Source organism: Taurulus bubalis, assembly GCF_910589615.1.
Source record: "Taurulus bubalis genome assembly, chromosome: 15".
NCBI classification, from domain to species: domain Eukaryota; kingdom Metazoa; phylum Chordata; class Actinopteri; order Perciformes; family Cottidae; genus Taurulus; species Taurulus bubalis.
This window is the reverse complement of record NC_136603.1, coordinates 133,826-155,529: the sequence shown is the minus strand read 5'-3', so window position 1 is coordinate 155,529 and position 21,704 is coordinate 133,826. Positions and strand designations below refer to the sequence as shown.

The window sequence follows — 21,704 nt, the reverse complement described above, 5'->3', positions numbered from 1 at the left end:
GTTACAATGACGCGCTCATAGCAACAACACGTTACAATGACGCGCTCATAGCAACAACAGTTACAATGACGCGCTCATAGCAACAACAGTTACAATGACGCGCTCATAGCAACAACACGTTACAATGACGCGCTCATAGCAACAACAGTTACAATGACGCGCTCATAGCAACAACAGATACAATGACGCGCTCATAGCAACAACACGTTACAATGACGCGCTCATAGCAACAACACGTTACAATGACGCGCTCATAGCAACAACACGTTACAATGACGCGCTCATAGCAACAACACGTTATAATGACGCGCTCATAGCAACAACAGTTACAATGACGCGCTCATAGCAACAACAGTTACAATGACGCGCTCATAGCAACAACACGTTACAATGACGCGCTCATAGCAACAACACGTTGCGCCCTCACTGGCACAGACCCACGACACGAGCGTGTGCGCTTCCAGCAGGTGAGGCCGCGGCTCTTTTGTTGCGCAAAGAAAAGCCTTTGAAGCGCCGAAAGCGCTGGACGGCCACGTGACGAGTCACGGGGACGCGGAGACACGGGGACGCGTGCGCAGCGGGGACACTTTGGACGCGTTTTACCCGGGAGGAACGCGTCTGTCCTCGGGAGGACTCGGGAGGACTCGTCTGTCCTCGGGAGGAACGCGTCTGTCCTCGGGAGGACTCGGGGGGACTCGAGGGGACTCGGGAGGACTCGTCTGTCCTCCCGAGGACAGACGAGTCCTCCCGAGTCCTCCCGAGCCAGCACAGGTCCAAGACAGAAACTTTTCCTTACCTCTGGCCACGAGCAGCGGCTCCTCTTCCTCCCGCTCTGTGCGCGGCTTCCCTCGGAGACAGAGGTCCTGGTGCCCGCAGAGGTCTTGTCTCCTGTCTCCTGTCTCCTGTCTCTCGTCTCTGCCTCGGCTCGCTGCTAAAAGTCAAGCCCGCTGCTGTCTGCGTTGCCTTCACAGACCGCGGGACATGTGTGGATTCGGTGGCGTGAGCGCGCATGAAAGAGAGGCGGAAGAATGTTGACGTGAGTTTACGTGTGTGTGACGTCATGAAGGTCTTTGACTGGTTATTAAAGCTCACTTCATATATTAAATATATTAGCTCTTCATATATAAACTCTCTATACATATTAACTCGATATATATGAACCATTTATATATTAACTCTATATAAATATGACCTATTTATATATTAACTCTATATATATGAACTATTTATATATTAACTCTCTCTCTATATGTATAAACTATTTATATATGAACTCTATATATATATATAGTTAATATATAAAGAGTTAATATATATATAGAGTTAATATGTAAAGAGTTAATATATATATATATATAGTTAATATATAAAGAGTTAATATATACATATATTAACTCTTTATATATGAACTCTATATATCTTTATATATTAATATATAAATAGTTAATATATATAGAGTTAATATATAAATAGTTGATATATGAAGAGTTAACTCGTACAGGCGTCACGTGACCCGTAGACGTCGTATTGACCCGTATGGGCGTCATGTGACCCATAGGCGTCATGTGACCCGTAGGCGTCATGTGACCCGTAGGCGTCGTGTGACCCGTATGGGCGTCATGTGACCCGTATGGGTGTCATGTGACCCGTAGGCGTCGTGTGACCCGTAGGCGTCATGTGACCCGAATGGGCGTCATGTGACCCGTATGGGCATCATGTGACCCGAATGGGCGTCATGTGACCCGTATGGGCGTCATGTGGCCCGTAGGCGTCATGTGACCCGTAGGCGTCATGTGACCCGAATGGGCGTCATGTGACCGTATGGGCGTCATGTGGCCCGTAGGCGTCATGTGACCCGTAGGCGTCATGTGACCTGTATGGGCGTCGTGTGACCCGTAGGCGTCATGTGACCCGTATGGGCGTCATGTGACCCGTATGGGCGTCATGTGACCCGTATGGGCATCATGTGGCCCGTAGGCGTCATGTGACCCGTAGGCGTCATGTGACCCATACGGGCGTCATGTGACCCGTAGGCGTCATGTGACCCGTAGGCGTCGTGTGACCCGTATGGGCGTTGTGTGACCCGTAGGCGTCATGTGACCCGTAGGCGTCGTGTGACCCGAATGGGCGTCATGTGACCCGTATGGGCGTCATGTGATCCGTATGCGTCATGTGACCCGTATGGGCGTTGTGTGACCCGTAGGCGTCATGTGACCCGAATGGGCGTTGTGTGACCCGTATGGGCGTCATGTGGCCCGTAGGCGTCATGTGACCCGTAGGCGTCATGTGACCCGTAGGCGTCATGTGACCAGTATGGGCGTCATGTGACCCCGTAGGCGTCATGTGACCTGTATGGGCGTCGTGTGACCCGTAGGCGTCATGTGACCCGTAGGCGTCGTGTGACCCGTATGGGCGTCATGTGACCCGTAGGCGTCATGTGACCCATACGGGCGTCGTGTGACCCGTAGGCGTCACGTGACCCGTATGGGCGTCGTGTGACCCGTAGGCGTCATGTGACCCGAATGGGCGTCATGTGACCCATACGGGCGTCATGTGACCCGTAGGCGTCATGTGACCCGTAGGCGTCTTGTGACCCGTAGGCGTCATGTGACCCGTAGGCGTCATGTGACCCGTAGGCGTCATGTGACCCATACGGGCGTCGTGTGACCCGTAGGCGTCACGTGACCCGTATGGGCGTCGTGTGACCCGTAGGCGTCATGTGACCCGAATGGGCGTCATGTGACCCATACGGGCGTCATGTGACCCGTAGGCGTCATGTGACCCGTAGGCGTCTTGTGACCCGTAGGCGTCATGTGACCCGTAGGCGTCATGTGACCCGCAGCGTCCAATCGCATAACAGATGAACAGTGAGGGGGCGTGTCCAGCGTTAAAACACTTCCTGGAAGCCCGCTCTCGTGGCTCCTCCTCCTCAGAGCAGAATAAGAGCTTTGGGCCGGCCGTCAAGATGGTGACGCAGAACCACTTCCTGTTCAATGGAGGATCGAGGAGCCAGGAGCTAGGAAACAACCGTTCAGAGACTTGGGATGCACCTTAGGATTGGGCCGATGATGATGAAGCTTCCTGTGTTCAGCTTTCAGGTCCGCATTGTTTCTATTTTCCCGCCTTTTCTTGTTTCTTCTGTCTTTCCTCTTTGGCTCAGACCGACACAATAAGAGCTTCCTCTGCTTCCTGCAGCCGTTTCCTGTGTTTCTATGGTTACCATCAGAGCTACCATCGTTTTGGACGCCGGAAACCAATTGTGTGTCCTCACGAAGGACTTCACATTACTTTGTTAACTTTATCCACTTTATCCACTTTATCCACTTTGTTAACTTTATCCACTTTATCCACTTTATTCACTTTGTTAACTTTATTCACTTTATTCACTTTATCCACTTTGTTAACTTTATTCACTTTGTTAACTTTATTCACTTTGTTAACTGTATCCACTTTATCCACTTTATTCACTTTGTTAACTTTATTCACTTTATTCACTTTATCCACTTTGTTAACTTTATTCACTTTGTTAACTTTATTCACTTTGTTAACTTTATTCACTTTATTCACTTTGTTAACTTTATCCACTTTATTCACTTTGTTAACTTTATCCACTTTGTTAACTTTATTCACTTTGTTAACTTTATTCACTTTGTTAACTTTATTCACTTTGTTAACTTTATCCACTTTGTTAACTTTATTCACTTTGTTAACTTTATTCACTTTGTTAACTTTATTCACTTTGTTAACTTTATCCACTTTATTCACTTTGTTAACTTTATCCACTTTATTAACTTTATTCACTTTATTCACTTTGTTAACTTTATTCACTTTATCCACTTTGTTAACTTTATTCACTTTGTTAACTTTATCCACTTTGTTAACTTTATTCACTTTGTTAACTTTATTCACTTTGTTAACTTTATTCACTTTGTTAACTTTATTCACTTTATTCACTTTATCCACTTTGTTAACTTTATCCACTTTGTTAACTTTATTCACTTTATTCACTTTGTTAACTTTATTCACTTTGTTAACTTTATCCACTTTATTCACTTTATCCACTTTGTTAACTTTATCCACTTTGTTAACTTTATTCACTTTATTCACTTTGTTAACTTTATTCACTTTGTTAACTTTATTCACTTTATTCACTTTATCCACTTTGTTAACTTTATTCACTTTATTCACTTTGTTAACTTTATCCACTTTGTTAACTTTATCCACTTTATTCACTTTATCCACTTTGTTAACTTTATCCACTTTGTTAACTTTATTCACTTTATTCACTTTGTTAACTTTATTCACTTTGTTAACTTTATTCACTTTATTCACTTTGTTAACTTTATTCACTTTGTTAACTTTATTCACTTTATTCACTTTGTTAACTTTATCCACTTTATTCACTTTATCCACTTTGTTAACTTTATTCACTTTGTTAACTTTATTCACTTTATTCACTTTGTTAACTTTATTCACTTTATTCACTTTGTTAACTTTATTCACTTTATCCACTTTATTCACTTTGTTAACTTTATTCACTTTATTCACTTTGTTAACTTTATTCACTTTATCCACTTTGTTAACTTTATTCACTTTGTTAACTTTATCCACTTTGTTAACTTTATTCACTTTGTTAACTTTATTCACTTTGTTAACTTTATCCACTTTGTTAACTTTATTCACTTTGTTAACTTTATTCACTTTATTCACTTTGTTAACTTTATTCACTTTATCCACTTTATTCACTTTGTTAACTTTATCCACTTTGTTAACTTTATTCACTTTGTTAACTTTATTCACTTTATTAACTTTATTCACTTTGTTAACTTTATTCACTTTGTTAACTTTATTCACTTTATTAACTTTATTCACTTTGTTAACTTTATTCACTTTGTTAACTTTATTCACTTTATTAACTTTATTCACTTTGTTAACTTTATTCACTTTGTTAACTTTATCCACTTTATTCACTTTGTTAACTTTATCCACTTTGTTAACTTTATTCACTTTGTTAACTTTATCCACTTTATTCACTTTGTTAACTTTATCCACTTTGTTAACTTTATTCACTTTATTCACTTTGTTAACTTTATTCACTTTGTTAACTTTATCCACTTTATTCACTTTGTTAACTTTATTCACTTTGTTAACTTTATCCACTTTGTTAACTTTATTCACTTTGTTAACTTTATTCACTTTATTCACTTTGTTAACTTTATTCACTTTATTCACTTTGTTAACTTTATTCACTTTATCCACTTTATTCACTTTGTTAACTTTATTCACTTTATTCACTTTGTTAACTTTATTCACTTTATTCACTTTGTTAACTTTATTCACTTTATTCACTTTGTTAACTTTATTCACTTTATTCACTTTGTTAACTTTATTCACTTTATCCACTTTATTCACTTTGTTAACTTTATTCACTTTATTCACTTTGTTAACTTTATTCACTTTATTCACTTTGTTAACTTTATTCACTTTATCCACTTTGTTAACTTTATTCACTTTGTTAACTTTATTCACTTTATTCACTTTGTTAACTTTATTCACTTTATTCACTTTGTTAACTTTATTCACTTTATTCACTTTGTTAACTTTATTCACTTTGTTAACTTTATCCACTTTGTTAACTTTATTCACTTTGTTAACTTTATTCACTTTGTTAACTTTGTTAACTTTATTCACTTTGTTAACTTTATCCACTTTGTTAACTTTATTCACTTTGTTAACTTTATTCACTTTGTTAACTTTGTTAACTTTATCCACTTTATTCACTTTGTTAACTTTATTCACTTTATCCACTTTATTCACTTTGTTAACTTTATCCACTTTGTTAACTTTATTCACTTTATTCACTTTGTTAACTTTATCCACTTTGTTAACTTTATTCACTTTGTTAACTTTATTCACTTTGTTAACTTTATTCACTTTATTCACTTTGTTAACTTTATTCACTTTATCCACTTTGTTAACTTTATCCACTTTGTTAACTTTATTCACTTTGTTAACTTTATCTACTTTATCCACTTTATTCACTTTGTTAACTTTATCCACTTTGTTAACTTTATTCACTTCATTCACTTTGTTAACTTTATCCACTTTGTTAACTTTATTCACTTTGTTAACTTTATCCACTTTATTCACTTTGTTAACTTTATTCACTTTATTCACTTTGTTAACTTTATCCACTTTATTCACTTTGTTAACTTTATTCACTTTATTCACTTTGTTAACTTTATCCACTTTGTTAACTTTATTCACTTTATTCACTTTGTTAACTTCATCCACTTTGTTAACTTTATTCACTTTATTCACTTTGTTAACTTTATTCACTTTGTTAACTTTATTCACTTTGTTAACTTTATTCACTTTATTCACTTTGTTAACTTTATTCACTTTGTTAACTTTATTCACTTTGTTAACTTTATTCACTTTAACTTTTTCCACTTTGTTAACTTTATTCACTTCATCCACTTTGTTAACTTTGTTAACTTTATCCACTTTGTTAACTTTATCCACTTTATTCACTTTATTCACTTTGTTAACTTTATCTACTTTATTCACTTTATTCACTTTGTTAACTTTATTCACTTTATCCACTTTGTTAACTTTATCCACTTTATTCACTTTATCCACTTTGTTAACTTTATCCACTTTATTCACTTTATCCACTTTATTCACTTTATCCACTTTATTCACTTTATCCACTTTATTCACTTTATCCACTTTGTTAACTTTATCCACTTTATTCACTTTATTCACTTTGTTAACTTTATTCACTTTGTTAACTTTATTCACTTTGTTAACTTTGTTAACTTTATCCACTTTATTCACTTTGTTAACTTTATTCACTTTGTTAACTTTATCCACTTTATTCACTTTATTCACTTTGTTAACTTTATCTACTTTATTCACTTTATTCACTTTGTTAACTTTATTCACTTTATCCACTTTGTTAACTTTATCCACTTTATTCACTTTATTCACTTTGTTTACTTTATCCACTTTATTCACTTTATTCACTTTGTTAACTTTATCTACTTTGTTAACTTTATTCACTTTGTTAACTTTATCCACTTTATTCACTTTGTTAACTTTATCCACTTTATTCACTTTGTTAACTTTATTCACTTTAACTTTTTCCACTTTGTTAACTTTGTTAACTTTATCCACTTTGTTAACTTTATCCACTTTATTCACTTTATTCACTTTGTTAACTTTATCTACTTTATTCACTTTATTCACTTTGTTAACTTTATCTACTTTATTCACTTTATTCACTTTGTTAACTTTATTCACTTTGTTAACTTTATTCACTTTGTTAACTTTATTCACTTTATCCACTTTGTTAACTTTATCCACTTTGTTAACTTTATCCACTTTATCCACTTTGTTAACTTTATTCACTTTATTCACTTTATCCACTTTGTTAACTTTATCCACTTTATTCACTTTGTTAACTTTATCCACTTTGTTAACTTTATTCACTTTATTCACTTTGTTAACTTTATTCACTTTGTTAACTTTATCCACTTTATTCACTTTGTTAACTTTATTCACTTTATCCACTTTGTTAACTTTATTCACTTTGTTAACTTTATTCACTTTGTTAACTTTATCCACTTTATTCACTTTGTTAACTTTATTCACTTTATTCACTTTGTTAACTTTATCCACTTTATTCACTTTGTTAACTTTATTCACTTTATTCACTTTGTTAACTTTATCCACTTTATTCACTTTGTTAACTTTATTCACTTTATTCACTTTGTTAACTTTATTCACTTTATTCACTTTGTTAACTTTATTCACTTTATCCACTTTGTTAACTTTATTCACTTTGTTAACTTTATTCACTTTATTCACTTTGTTAACTTTATTCACTTTATTCACTTTGTTAACTTTATTCACTTTATTCACTTTGTTAACTTTATTCACTTTATTCACTTTGTTAACTTTATCCACTTTGTTAACTTTATTCACTTTATTCACTTTGTTAACTTTATTCACTTTATTCACTTTGTTAACTTTATTCACTTTATCCACTTTGTTAACTTTATTCACTTTGTTAACTTTATTCACTTTGTTAACTTTATTCACTTTGTTAACTTTATTCACTTTATCCACTTTGTTAACTTTATTCACTTTGTTAACTTTATTCACTTTGTTAACTTTATTCACTTTGTTAACTTTTTCCACTTTGTTAACTTTATTCACTTTATCCACTTTGTTAACTTTATTCACTTTGTTAACTTTATTCACTTTGTTAACTTTTTCCACTTTGTTAACTTTATTCACTTTGTTAACTTTATTCACTTTGTTAACTTTTTCCACTTTGTTAACTTTATTCACTTTATCCACTTTGTTAACTTTATTCACTTTGTTAACTTTATTCACTTTGTTAACTTTTTCCACTTTGTTAACTTTATTCACTTTGTTAACTTTATTCACTTTGTTAACTTTTTCCACTTTGTTAACTTTATTCACTTTATCCACTTTGTTAACTTTATTCACTTTGTTAACTTTATTCACTTTATCCACTTTGTTAACTTTATTCACTTTGTTAACTTTATTCACTTTGTTAACTTTATTCACTTTATCCACTTTGTTAACTTTATCCACTTTGTTAACTTTATCCACTTTATTCACTTTATTCACTTTGTTAACTTTATCTACTTTATTCACTTTATTCACTTTGTTAACTTTATTCACTTTGTTAACTTTATTCACTTTGTTAACTTTATTCACTTTATCCACTTTGTTAACTTTGTTAACTTTATCCACTTTGTTAACTTTATCCACTTTGTTAACTTTATCCACTTTGTTAACTTTATCTACTTTATTCACTTTATTCACTTTGTTAACTTTATCCACTTTGTTAACTTTATTCACTTTATCCACTTTGTTAACTTTATCCACTTTATTCACTTTATTCACTTTGTTAACTTTATCTACTTTATTCACTTTATTCACTTTGTTAACTTTATCTACTTTATTCACTTTATTAACTTTATCCACTTTATTAACTTTATTCACTTTGTTAACTTTATTCACTTTATTCACTTTGTTAACTTTATCTACTTTATTCACTTTATTCACTTTATTCACTTTGTTAACTTTATCCACTTCGTTAACTTTATTCACTTTGTTAACTTTATCCACTTTATTAACTTTATTCACTTTGTTAACTTTTTCCACTTTGTTAACTTTATTCACTTTTTCCACTTTGTTAACTTTTTCCACTTCATTCACTTTGTTAACTTTATCTACTTTATTCACTTTATTCACTTTGTTAACTTTATCCACTTTATTAACTTTATTCACTTTGTTAACTTTATTCACTTTGTTAATTTTATTAACTTTATCCACTTTGTTAACTTTATCCACTTTATTAACTTTATTCACTTTGTTAACTTTATTCACTTTGTTAATTTTATTAACTTTATCCACTTTGTTAACTTTATTCACTTTGTTAATTTTATTAACTTTATCCACTTTGTTAACTTTATTCACTTTATTCACTTTGTTAACTTTATCCACTTTATTCACTTTGTTAACTTTATTCACTTTATTCACTTTATTCACTTTGTTAACTTTATTCACTTTATTCACTTTGTTTACTTTATTCACTTTGTTAACTTTATCTACTTTATTCACTTTGTTAACTTTATTCACTTTATTAACTTTATCCACTTTGTTAACTTTATTAACTTTATCCACTTTATTAACTTTATTCACTTTGTTAACTTTATTCACTTTGTTAACTTTATTCACTTTATCCACTTTATTCACTTTATTCACTTTATTCACTTTGTTAACTTTATTCACTTTGTTAACTTTATTCACTTTGTTAACTTTATTCACTTTATCCACTTTATTAACTTCATCCACTTTATTAACTTTATCCACTTTGTTAACTTTATTAACTTTATCCACTTTATTAACTTTATTCACTTTGTTAACTTTATTCACTTTGTTAACTTTATTCACTTTGTTAACTTTATTCACTTCATCCACTTTATTAACTTTATTCACTTTATTCACTTTGTTAACTTTATTCACTTTATCCACTTTATTAACTTCATCCACTTTATTAACTTTATCCACTTTATTCACTTTGTTAACTTTATTAACTTTATTAACTTTATCCACTTTATTAACTTTATTCACTTTGTTAACTTTATTCACTTTGTTAACTTCATTCACTTTGTTAACTTTATCCACTTTATTAACTTTATTCACTTTGTTAACTTTATCTACTTTATTCACTTTATTCACTTTGTTAACTTTATTAACTTTATCCACTTTGTTAACTTTATCCACTTTATTAACTTTATTCACTTTGTTAACTTTATCCACTTTATTAACTTTATTCACTTTGTTAACTTTATTCACTTTGTTAATTTTATTAACTTTATCCACTTTATTAACTTTATTCACTTTGTTAACTTTATCCACTTTGTTAACTTTATTCACTTTGTTAACTTTATCCACTTTATTAACTTTATTCACTTTGTTAACTTTATCTACTTTATTCACTTTGTTAACTTTATTAACTTTATCCACTTTGTTAACTTTATCCACTTTATTAACTTTATTCACTTTGTTAACTTTATCCACTTTATTAACTTTATTCACTTTGTTAACTTTATTCACTTTGTTAATTTTATTAACTTTATCCACTTTGTTAACTTTATCCACTTTATTCACTTTGTTAACTTTATCCACTTTATTCACTTTGTTAACTTTATCTACTTTATTCACTTTATTCACTTTGTTAACTTTATCCACTTTATTAACTTTATTCACTTTGTTAACTTTATTCACTTTGTTAATTTTATTAACTTTATCCACTTTGTTAACTTTATCCACTTTGTTAACTTCATCCACTTTGTTAATTTTATTCACTTTATTAACTTTGTTAACTTTATCCACTTTGTTAACTTCATCCACTTTGTTAATTTTATTCACTTTATTAACTTTGTTAACTTTATCCACTTTGTTAATTTTATTCACTTTGTTAACTTTGTTAACTTTGTTAACTTTATCTACTTTATTCACTTTGTTAACTTTATTAACTTTGTTAACTTTATCTACTTTATTCACTTTGTTAACTTTATTCACTTTGTTAACTTTATTCACTTTATTCACTTTGTTAACTTTATTCACTTTGTTAACTTTATTCACTTTGTTAACTTTATCTACTTTATTCACTTTGTTAACTTTATTCACTTTGTTAACTTTATTCACTTTGTTAACTTTATCTACTTTATTCACTTTGTTAACTTTATCCACTTTATTAACTTTATTCACTTTGTTAACTTTATTCACTTTGTTAACTTTGTTAACTTTGTTAACTTTATCTACTTTATTCACTTTGTTAACTTTATTAACTTTGTTAACTTTATCTACTTTATTCACTTTGTTAACTTTATTCACTTTGTTAACTTTATTAACTTTGTTAACTTTATCTACTTTATTCACTTTGTTAACTTTATTCACTTTGTTAACTTTATTCACTTTGTTAACTTTATCTACTTTATTCACTTTGTTAACTTTATCCACTTTATTAACTTTATTCACTTTGTTAACTTTATTCACTTTGTTAACTTTATTAACTTTATCCACTTTATTCACTTTGTTAACTTTATTCACTTTGTTAATTTTATCCACTTTGTTAACTTTATTCACTTTGTTAACTTTATTAACTTTATCCACTTTATTAACTTTATTCACTTTGTTAACTTCATCCACTTTGTTAACTTTATTCACTTTGTTAACTTTATTCACTTTATTAACTTTGTTAACTTTATCCACTTTGTTAACTTTATCCACTTTGTTAACTTTATTCACTTTATTAACTTTGTTAACTTCATCCACTTTGTTAACTTTATTCACTTTATTAACTTTGTTAACTTTATCCACTTTGTTAACTTTATTCACTTTGTCAACTTTGTTAACTTTATTCACTTTGTTAACTTTATCCACTTTGTTAACTTTATTAACTTTATCCACTTTATTCACTTTGTTAACTTTATCCACTTTGTTAACTTTATCCACTTTATCCACTTTGTTTACATAATTCACTTTTTTTAACTTTAGTAATTTTGTTCACTTATTTGACTTTTTAAAAACCTTTTTGACTTTATTCACTTTGTTAACTTCATTAACTTTATTCACCTTGTTCAGTTTATTCACTTTATTAACTTTATTCACCTTAATCTCTTTGTTCACGTTATTCAATTCATCAAATGATGAAACTACAAACCTTACTAAATTAATACAAAACACATTGCTGCTAGTAAAATGACAACATCTTAATCTCGTTTGAGTGATCTGTTCAATATCCAATAATAACAGTTTATTAGTGATGTCATATGAAATCCATGCATATACACAACCAGCTGTTATATTTGATTTTCTTCAATAACAACTATGTAAACAGAGAGAAACTTTAGAGAGACACATCATTGTGTTTAATTTACATGACAGATATGATTATTGATCAGTAAATATTGATACAAGAGGTTTGAAGTGATCAGCTGATGTTCTAACAGACTAGTTGTCCTGTCACCCTCTGCACATCCCTTCATACCTCATATTTAATACACGTCACTTTCACATTACACTTGTTTAACATTTAAGGTACTGTCATCTGTTTGTCTGTGCACTTTATTGTATATTCTATTGTAAATGTAATATCTTTAAATGTCTTGCACTGTGTTGGGTTGTTGTTGTTTGTCTAATGTCTGCTCCACCCGCCAAGACAAAGTATGTGTAACATACCTGACAAATACATGATTCTCATTCTATCCTTCTGTTTCTAGAAGAAGAGTTTTGATGAAGTTAACTCCAGTTTGTTCTACGATGATTTTATAGTGAAACTCTGAAACAGGAAGTAGTTCCTGTTTTAATCAAAGCTTCCTGTTTCTTTGACCAATGACTGCTGATTTCTTCTCTCCTTCAACTGATACTCGGCATTTAGTTCTCCATCGACTGAACTAAATAACATCTAATAATTCAGACATGTGGTCCAGGAGCTCTGACTGTCAACATACTATTAACTATGGGATGTTTATTCATCATTTAAATATGAGAGGTTCATTCATCACTTATTAAACTATGAGATGTTCATCATTACGTTTGATATAGACTTCAAGGGTAATTTATTTTCCTGAATTTATGTCTGGGAGAAGAAGAAGAAGAAGAAGAAGAAGAAGAAGAAGAAGAAGAAGAAGAAGAAGAAGAAGAAGAAGAAGAAGAAGAAGAACATCATCATCATCATCAGACTGGTGTTTTTCTTCAAGAGGACAGAGACCAGAATGCACTGGGGTTTGTTGTCTCTGAGGTTGATGAAACGTATTCAGGAAGCAGAAGAGTCCCGTGAGGACGACTCACTCCTTTCTCTCCACGGTGAGCAGCTCCTCTCCTCGCGGCTGCGGCGTCATCCTGATGACCACCGTGCTGTCGGAGGTCTCCGACACGGCGTCGTCCTGGTCCTGAACCGCCACCACAGGAAGTGGAGAGCGGCGGTGCATCGGCGAGGGGGGCGGGACCGGAGAGATGGGGGGAGGAGCCTGAAGGAAGGACAAGATGGAGGGAGGTCAACATGACAAGAGATGAATCTGTCCTTCCTTACTTCCTTTCCTTCTATTTGCTGATCGGTGCTCTTCATGATATATAAAACAAACAGAGGGGAAGAACTGAGGAGAACAGAGGAGAACACCTGAGGAGAACAGAGGAGAACACCTGAGGAGAACAGAGGAGAACACTTGAGGAGAACACCTGAGGAGAACACTTGAGGAGAACACCTGAGGAGAACACTTGAGGAGAACAGAGGAGAACACTTGAGGAGAACACCTGAGGAGAACACTTGAGGAGAACAGAGGAGAACACTTGAGGAGAACACCTAAGGAGAACACTTGAGGAGAACACCTAAGGAGAACACTTGAGGAGAACAGAGGAGAACACCTGAGGAGAACACCTGAGGAGAACACTTGAGGAGAACAGAGGAGAACACCTGAGGAGAACACTTGAGGAGAACAGAGGAAACACCTGAGGAGAACAGAGGAGAACACCTGAGGAGAACACCTGAGGAGAACACCTGAGGAGAACAGAGGAGAACACCTGAGGAGAACACTTGAGGAGAACAGAGGAGAACACCTGAGGAGAACACCTGAGGAGAACAGAGGAGAACACCTGAGGAGAACACTTGAGGAGAACAGAGGAAACACCTGAGGAGAACAGAGGAGAACACCTGAGGAGAACACCTGAGGAGAACACCTGAGGAGAACACCTGAGGAGAACACCTGAGGAGAACACTTGAGGAGAACAGAGGAAACACCTGAGGAGAACACCTGAGGAGAACACCTGAGGAGAACAGAGGAGAACACTTGAGGAGAACAGAGGAGAACACTTGAGGAGAACAGAGGAGAACACTTGAGGAGAACACCTGAGGAGAACAGAGGAGAACACCTAAGGAGAACACTTGAGGAGAACAGAGGAGAACACCTGAGGAGAACACTTGAGGAGAACAGAGGAGAACACCTGAGGAGAACACCTGAGGAGAACACCTCAGGAGAACAGAGGAGAACACCTAAGGAGAACACTTGAGGAGAACAGAGGAGGAGAACACTTGAGGAGAACACCTGAGGAGAACACTTGAGGAGAACAGAGGAGAACACCTGAGGAGAACACCTGAGGAGAACACCTGAGGAGAACACCTGAGGAGAACACCTGAGGAGAACAGAGGAAACACCTGAGGAGAACAGAGGAGAACACCTGAGGAGAACACCTGAGGAGAACACCTGAGGAGAACACCTGAGGAGAACACTTGAGGAGAACAGAGGAAACACCTGAGGAGAACAGAGGAGAACAGAGGAGAACACCTGAGGAGAACACCTGAGGAGAACACCTGAGGAGAACACCTGAGGAGAACAGAGGAGAACACCTGAAGAGAACACCTGAGGAGAACACCTGAGGAGAACACCTGAGGAGAACACCTGAGGAGAACACTTGAGGAGAACACTTGAGGAGAACAGAGGAAACACCTGAGGAGAACAGAGGAGAACACCTGAGGAGAACACCTGAGGAGAACACCTGAGGAGAACACCTGAGGAGAACACTTGAGGAGAACACCTGAGGAGAACAGAGGAGAACACTTGAGGAGAACACTTGAGGAGAACACCTGAGGAGAACAGAGGAGAACACTTGAGGAGAACACTTGAGGAGAACAGAGGAGAACACTTGAGGAGAACACCTGAGGAGAACAGAGGAGAACACCTAAGGAGAACTCTTGAGGAGAACAAAGGAGAACACCTGAGGAGAACAGAGGAGAACACCTCAGGAGAACAGAGGAGAACACCTGAGGAGAACAGAGGAGAACACCTGAGGAGAACACTTGAGGAGAACAGAGGAGAACACTTGAGGAGAACAGAGGAGAACACCTGAGGAGAACACTTGAGGAGAACAGAGGAGAACACCTGAGGAGAACACCTGAGGAGAACACCTGAGGAGAACACCTGAGGAGAACAGAGGAAACACCTGAGGAGAACAGAGGAGAACACCTGAGGAGAACACTTGAGGAGAACAGAGGAGAACACTTGAGGAGAACAGAGGAGAACACCTGAGGAGAACACTTGAGGAGAACAGAGGAGAACACCTGAGGAGAACACCTGAGGAGAACACCTGAGGAGAACACCTGAGGAGAACAGAGGAAACACCTGAGGAGAACAGAGGAGAACACCTGAGGAGAACACCTGAGGAGAACACCTGAGGAGAACACCTGAGGAGAACACCTGAGGAGAACACCTGAGGAGAACACTTGAGGAGAACAGAGGAAACACCTGAGGAGAACAGAGGAGAACAGAGGAGAACACCTGAGGAGAACACCTGAGGAGAACACTTGAGGAGAACAGAGGAAACACCTGAGGAGAACAGAGGAGAACACCTGAGGAGAACACCTGAGGAGAACACCTGAGGAGAACACCTGAGGAGAACACCTGAGGAGAACAGAGGAAACACCTGAGGAGAACAGAGGAGAACACCTGAGGAGAACACCTGAGGAGAACACCTGAGGAGAACACCTGAGGAGAACACTTGAGGAGAACAGAGGAAACACCTGAGGAGAACAGAGGAGAACAGAGGAGAACACCTGAGGAGAACACCTGAGGAGAACACTTGAGGAGAACAGAGGAAACACCTGAGGAGAACAGAGGAGAACACCTGAGGAGAACACCTGAGGAGAACACCTGAGGAGAACACCTGAGGAGAACACCTGAGGAGAACACCTGAGGAGAACAGAGGAAACACCTGAGGAGAACAGAGGAGAACACCTGAGGAGAACACCTGAGGAGAACACTTGAGGAGAACACTTGAGGAGAACACCTGAGGAGAACACTTGAGGAGAACACTTGAGGAGAACACCTGAGGAGAACAGAGGAGAACACTTGAGGAGAACACTTGAGGAGAACAGAGGAGAACACTTGAGGAGAACACCTGAGGAGAACAGAGGAGAACACCTAAGGAGAACACTTGAGGAGAACAGAGGAGAACACCTGAGGAGAACAGAGGAGAACACCTGAGGAGAACAGAGGAGAACACTTGAGGAGAACAGAGGAGAACACTTGAGGAGAACACTTGAGGAGAACACTTGAGGAGAACACTAGAGGAGAACACTTGAGGAGAACAGAGGAGAACACTTGAGGAGAACAGAGGAGAACACCTGAGGAGAACACTTGAGGAGAACAGAGGAGAACACCTGAGGAGAACACCTGAGGAGAACACCTGAGGAGAACACCTGAGGAGAACACCTGAGGAGAACAGAGGAAACACCTGAGGAGAACAGAGGAGAACACCTGAGGAGAACACTTGAGGAGAACAGAGGAGAACACTTGAGGAGAACAGAGGAGAACACCTGAGGAGAACACCTGAGGAGAACACCTGAGGAGAACACCTGAGGAGAACACCTGAGGAGAACACCTGAGGAGAACACCTGAGGAGAACAGAGGAAACACCTGAGGAGAACAGAGGAGAACACCTGAGGAGAACACCTGAGGAGAACACCTGAGGAGAACACCTGAGGAGAACACTTGAGGAGAACAGAGGAAACACCTGAGGAGAACAGAGGAGAACAGAGGAGAACACCTGAGGAGAACACCTGAGGAGAACACTTGAGGAGAACAGAGGAAACACCTGAGGAGAACAGAGGAGAACACCTGAGGAGAACACCTGAGGAGAACACCTGAGGAGAACACCTGAGGAGAACACCTGAGGAGAACACCTGAGGAGAACAGAGGAAACACCTGAGGAGAACAGAGGAGAACACCTGAGGAGAACACCTGAGGAGAACACCTGAGGAGAACACCTGAGGAGAACACTTGAGGAGAACAGAGGAAACACCTGAGGAGAACAGAGGAGAACAGAGGAGAACACCTGAGGAGAACACCTGAGGAGAACACTTGAGGAGAACAGAGGAAACACCTGAGGAGAACAGAGGAGAACACCTGAGGAGAACACCTGAGGAGAACACCTGAGGAGAACACCTGAGGAGAACAGAGGAAACACCTGAGGAGAACAGAGGAGAACACCTGAGGAGAACACCTGAGGAGAACACTTGAGGAGAACACCTGAGGAGAACAGAGGAGAACACTTGAGGAGAACACTTGAGGAGAACACCTGAGGAGAACAGAGGAGAACACTTGAGGAGAACACTTGAGGAGAACAGAGGAGAACACTTGAGGAGAACACCTGAGGAGAACAGAGGAGAACACCTAAGGAGAACACTTGAGGAGAACAGAGGAGAACACCTGAGGAGAACAGAGGAGAACACCTGAGGAGAACAGAGGAGAACACTTGAGGAGAACAGAGGAGAACACTTGAGGAGAACACTTGAGGAGAACACCTGAGGAGAACACCTGAGGAGAACACTAGAGGAGAACACTAGAGGAGAACACTAGAGGAGAACACTAGAGGAGAACACTAGAGGAGAACACTAGAGGAGAACTGAGCAGAAGAACTGAGCAGAAGAACTGAGGAGAACACTTGAGGAGAACACTTGAGGAGAACAGAGGAGAACAGAGGAGAACACCTGAGGAGAACAGAGGAGAACACCTGAGGAGAACAGAGGAGAACACCTGAGGAGAACACTTGAGGAGAACACTTGAGGAGAACAGAGGAAACACCTGAGGAGAACACCTGAGGAGAACACCTGAGGAGAAGAACTGAGCAGAAGAACTGAGGAGCTCATTTCCATCTTTCGACCTGGAACTATAAAGGTTTGATTTGAGAATGAATTTGAAAAGATGTATCTATCTGTAGCTATTGGACATTTAACGTGTCGGTAAGCGCTTCACTGTCCAGATGATCGAAAGACAATCAAGGACTCATTTGTTGGACAGACAGAGAGACGACTGGTGGACAACCCTGTCCATTTAAACTGACCTGATGATCCGGAAGTTAAAACACACAGTTATTGTTTTGAGTCAGAAAAACCTTGAAACAGCAAAATGTCCATGTTTGTCTTTCTAGCAGCGTCTGTCCTGATCCTCTAGTGCGTCTCACCTCTGCTGTGGTCTCAGCTGGTTGGTAGGTCTTCCTCAGTTTGGTGAAGGTCCCCTCTATTCCCACCTGCTGGGATACCTTCAGGGCCGCCTTGAACATCTCAGGTGTGTCCGGTCTCGGCGGAATAACCTGCATGGCCTCTTTAGCTCCGGCCTTCTCGTCTGGCTTCGCGTCCTTCGTCAACATCGTCCTGCACAAACACGGAGACACAATGAGGATGTCTAGAGAGACGGGGTGCTGGTCCTGATGAGCAGAAACTAGACCACGGAGGTCTCGTACAGCATGTCTATCCAGTCTGCTGCAGCACCGTGATCTGACCTACAAGAGATCAGCCCCATGATCTGCCCCTGGTCCGTCCCGTCCTCTGCACCACCAAGGAGGGCAGATTACAGAGCTGCCTCTAATCCTGTCCAGGATGGAGGGAGATCAGAAGACAGGAGGACGACGGGGACGGAAGGAGACGACGGGGACGGAAGGAGACGACGGGGACGGAAGGAGACGACGGGGACGGAAGGAGACGACGGGGACGATGGAAACGGAACGAGACAACAGGGCTTTCATCGTGGTCGCCCTTCCAGTGATTGTAGCCCCTCCCATACATTGATAGATAGATAGATACTTTATTAATCCCCAAGTGGAAATTTCTTGTCATATTAGTGCCGTACGACTTGAAGATACAAATAACACACAAGATAAAAGATAAAGTATATAAAGAAGCAGCATATAAAGAAGCAACAGGGATGAAAGATATGTACAAATGACATGACATGTATTGTTAAAGCTACAGACCAGACATACGCTGTACAAGTACAAGTCCATTTACCATACAATAAAATAATGTATGTTTTTGTGCTTACTTTGGTATTTATCTACTGAAGGGTCAGAACTGAACCAGTCAGACAGAACCGGCACACAGTGACTCGTGAAAGGCGGTTCTTCATTCGAAGCAAAGGTGTCATAGACCTCAGAGCCTCAAGGCAGCCAATCAGATGAAGTGTTGGGTCGAGACAGGAAGTAAATACCTGAGAGAAGCTCTGAAGTCTCCTCGTGATCTGCTGAGGGGTGTTGAGCTGAAGGAAGACTGAAATACATTTCAGCTCTGAGCCTTCTGTTTAATCTGACTGGAATGTAGGTCACCAGCTCAGAGTCCATGGTGGTCTGAAGGTCTTTCTGTTCATTATTTCTTAACATAAACTTTTTAGTTATTTTGGTTCTGCTCTCAGTCCTGATCGTTTTATCTAGTGTTCTATATTTATTTAGTATTTCTCCTGTTTCTCCCTGATTGGACACAGGTCACTGTCTCCCTGGACATAAGGGCTGTGTTTGATGACTGTGACCTATGAGCCAGGCAGCACCTTGGGGGCAGACTCTATCTTACTTGGCTTTCTTGCGGAGGAGTTTCTGGGACTCTGGGTAGTGCACCAAGATCTCTGCCAGGTCCTTCTTATCCAGGATGAAGAGGTTGGCGAAGCCGTGTGCCTTTACGTTGGCAGTCCGTCGGTTCCCCCCGCCTCCTGCCAGCAAACTGACCAATCAATGAAAGGAGAAAGAGTGGTCACATCTCACTCCGATTTGAGAGAAAACTAAATCATAAAAGTCTCTGTTTTCCTCTTAGTGGTCTTGCTTCTATTGCTGACCTCTAAAGTGGTCTTGCTTCCTTTGCTGACCTCTAAAGTGGTCTTGCTTCTATTGCTGACCTCTAAAGTGGTCTTGCTTCCTTTGCTGACCTCTAAAGTGGTCTTGCTTCCATTGCTGACCTCTAAAGTGGTCTTGCTTGCTGTACATTGTGGTCCTGCTGACGTGTTCCAGATGAAGCTTTTAGTCTGCTTGAGTTATTAAGTGAAAGGAAGCAGCTCTGACCTGATCTCTCCGAACACAGAGCCGGATCTGATGGTAACAAACACCGTTTGCAGGTCTGGACCACCCACCACCTGAACCTCGCCCTGTTTAATGATGTACATCTCCCTGCCGATCTCCCCCTGCAACACACACACACACACACACACACACACACACACACACACACACACACACACACACACACACACACAGAGAGAAGGTCAACACACATTTTAACAATGTATTAATGAAGAGAAGAACAATACGAGGGCACAGATGCTGTAGAATACATTCACAAAATCACGGACCAGTGACACACACACACACACACACACACACACACACACACACACACACACACACACACACACACACACACACACACACACACACACACACACACACACACACACACACACACACACACACCTTCTTACAGACAAAGTCTCCGGGCAGGTAGACCACCGACTTGAGCCTCGTCAGCAGGTCGAACACCATCTGTCTGTCACAGCCCTGAGACATTCAGAGAGACGTTTCACATGAAGCTGTTTCCACACCGTTGTTGAAGGATCACCTCATCTCACCTCATCTTCTCATCTCATCGTATCTCATCTCATCTCATCTTCTCATTTTATCTCAACTTCTCATCTTATCTCATCTTCTCATCTCATGAGATCTCATCTCATCTCGTATCTCATCCTCTCATCTTCTCATCTCATTGTATCTCATCTTCTTATCTCATCTCATCTTCTCATCTCATCGTATCTCAACGTATCTCCTCTTCTTATCTCATCTCATCTTCTCATCTCATCGTATCTCATTTGATCTCATTTTAGCTCATCTCATCGTATTTTATTTGATCTCATCTCATTTGATCTCATCTTATCTCATTTGATCTTATCTCATTTTATCTCATCTCATCTTATCTCATCTAATCTCATCTCATCTCATACCTGAAACAAGGCGACCTTGCTGACGATGGTGTAGTTGACGTCCACGGCCATGTCCAGCCTCATTTTAGCGGGAAGCTGCATCAGCAGCTCCTGTTCGTCTGCAGAGAGAACATCACTGTCAGTATACCTGAACTAAAAACGAGACATTCAGGGACAACGTTTACTTCTGGAGATAAAACCATTACGCCAGACACATGCACTGCATCACTCTAGTACTTTCAGGCTGCTGTACTTTTACTCATCTCACGGCATTTTCAATGTGAGTTTACATGAATATTTATATTTTTTTCTTTATATTTGTACTCAAGCTATCATCATGTTTTGTCCATTTATATCGTCTTTTAT

At 38.2% G+C, this 21,704-nt stretch overlaps 2 protein-coding genes across 2 annotated transcripts in view; both read right to left on the bottom strand.

Annotated features, from left to right (window-relative positions):
* The window catches only part of LOC306747398 (kinesin-like protein KIFC3), a gene marked incomplete at its 5' end in the record, with an annotated part of 47,272 nt that extends 45,707 nt beyond the window's left edge, over positions 1-1,565 (bottom strand). The window contains 2 exon segments of the mRNA XM_079230458.1: positions 797-931; positions 1,500-1,565. Of these exon segments, the coding sequence (XP_079086584.1) occupies positions 797-931; positions 1,500-1,565 (201 nt within the window).
* An 11,835-nt stretch (positions 1,566-13,400) lies between these two features.
* The window catches only part of cngb1a (cyclic nucleotide gated channel subunit beta 1a), a gene marked incomplete at both ends in the record, with an annotated part of 38,254 nt that continues 29,950 nt past the window's right edge, over positions 13,401-21,704 (bottom strand). The window contains 6 exons of the mRNA XM_079230457.1: positions 13,401-13,583; positions 18,568-18,757; positions 19,946-20,092; positions 20,428-20,546; positions 20,836-20,919; positions 21,360-21,457. Coding sequence (XP_079086583.1) covers positions 13,401-13,583; positions 18,568-18,757; positions 19,946-20,092; positions 20,428-20,546; positions 20,836-20,919; positions 21,360-21,457 — 821 coding nt within the window. The remainder of the gene's footprint in view (positions 13,584-18,567; positions 18,758-19,945; positions 20,093-20,427; positions 20,547-20,835; positions 20,920-21,359; positions 21,458-21,704) is intronic.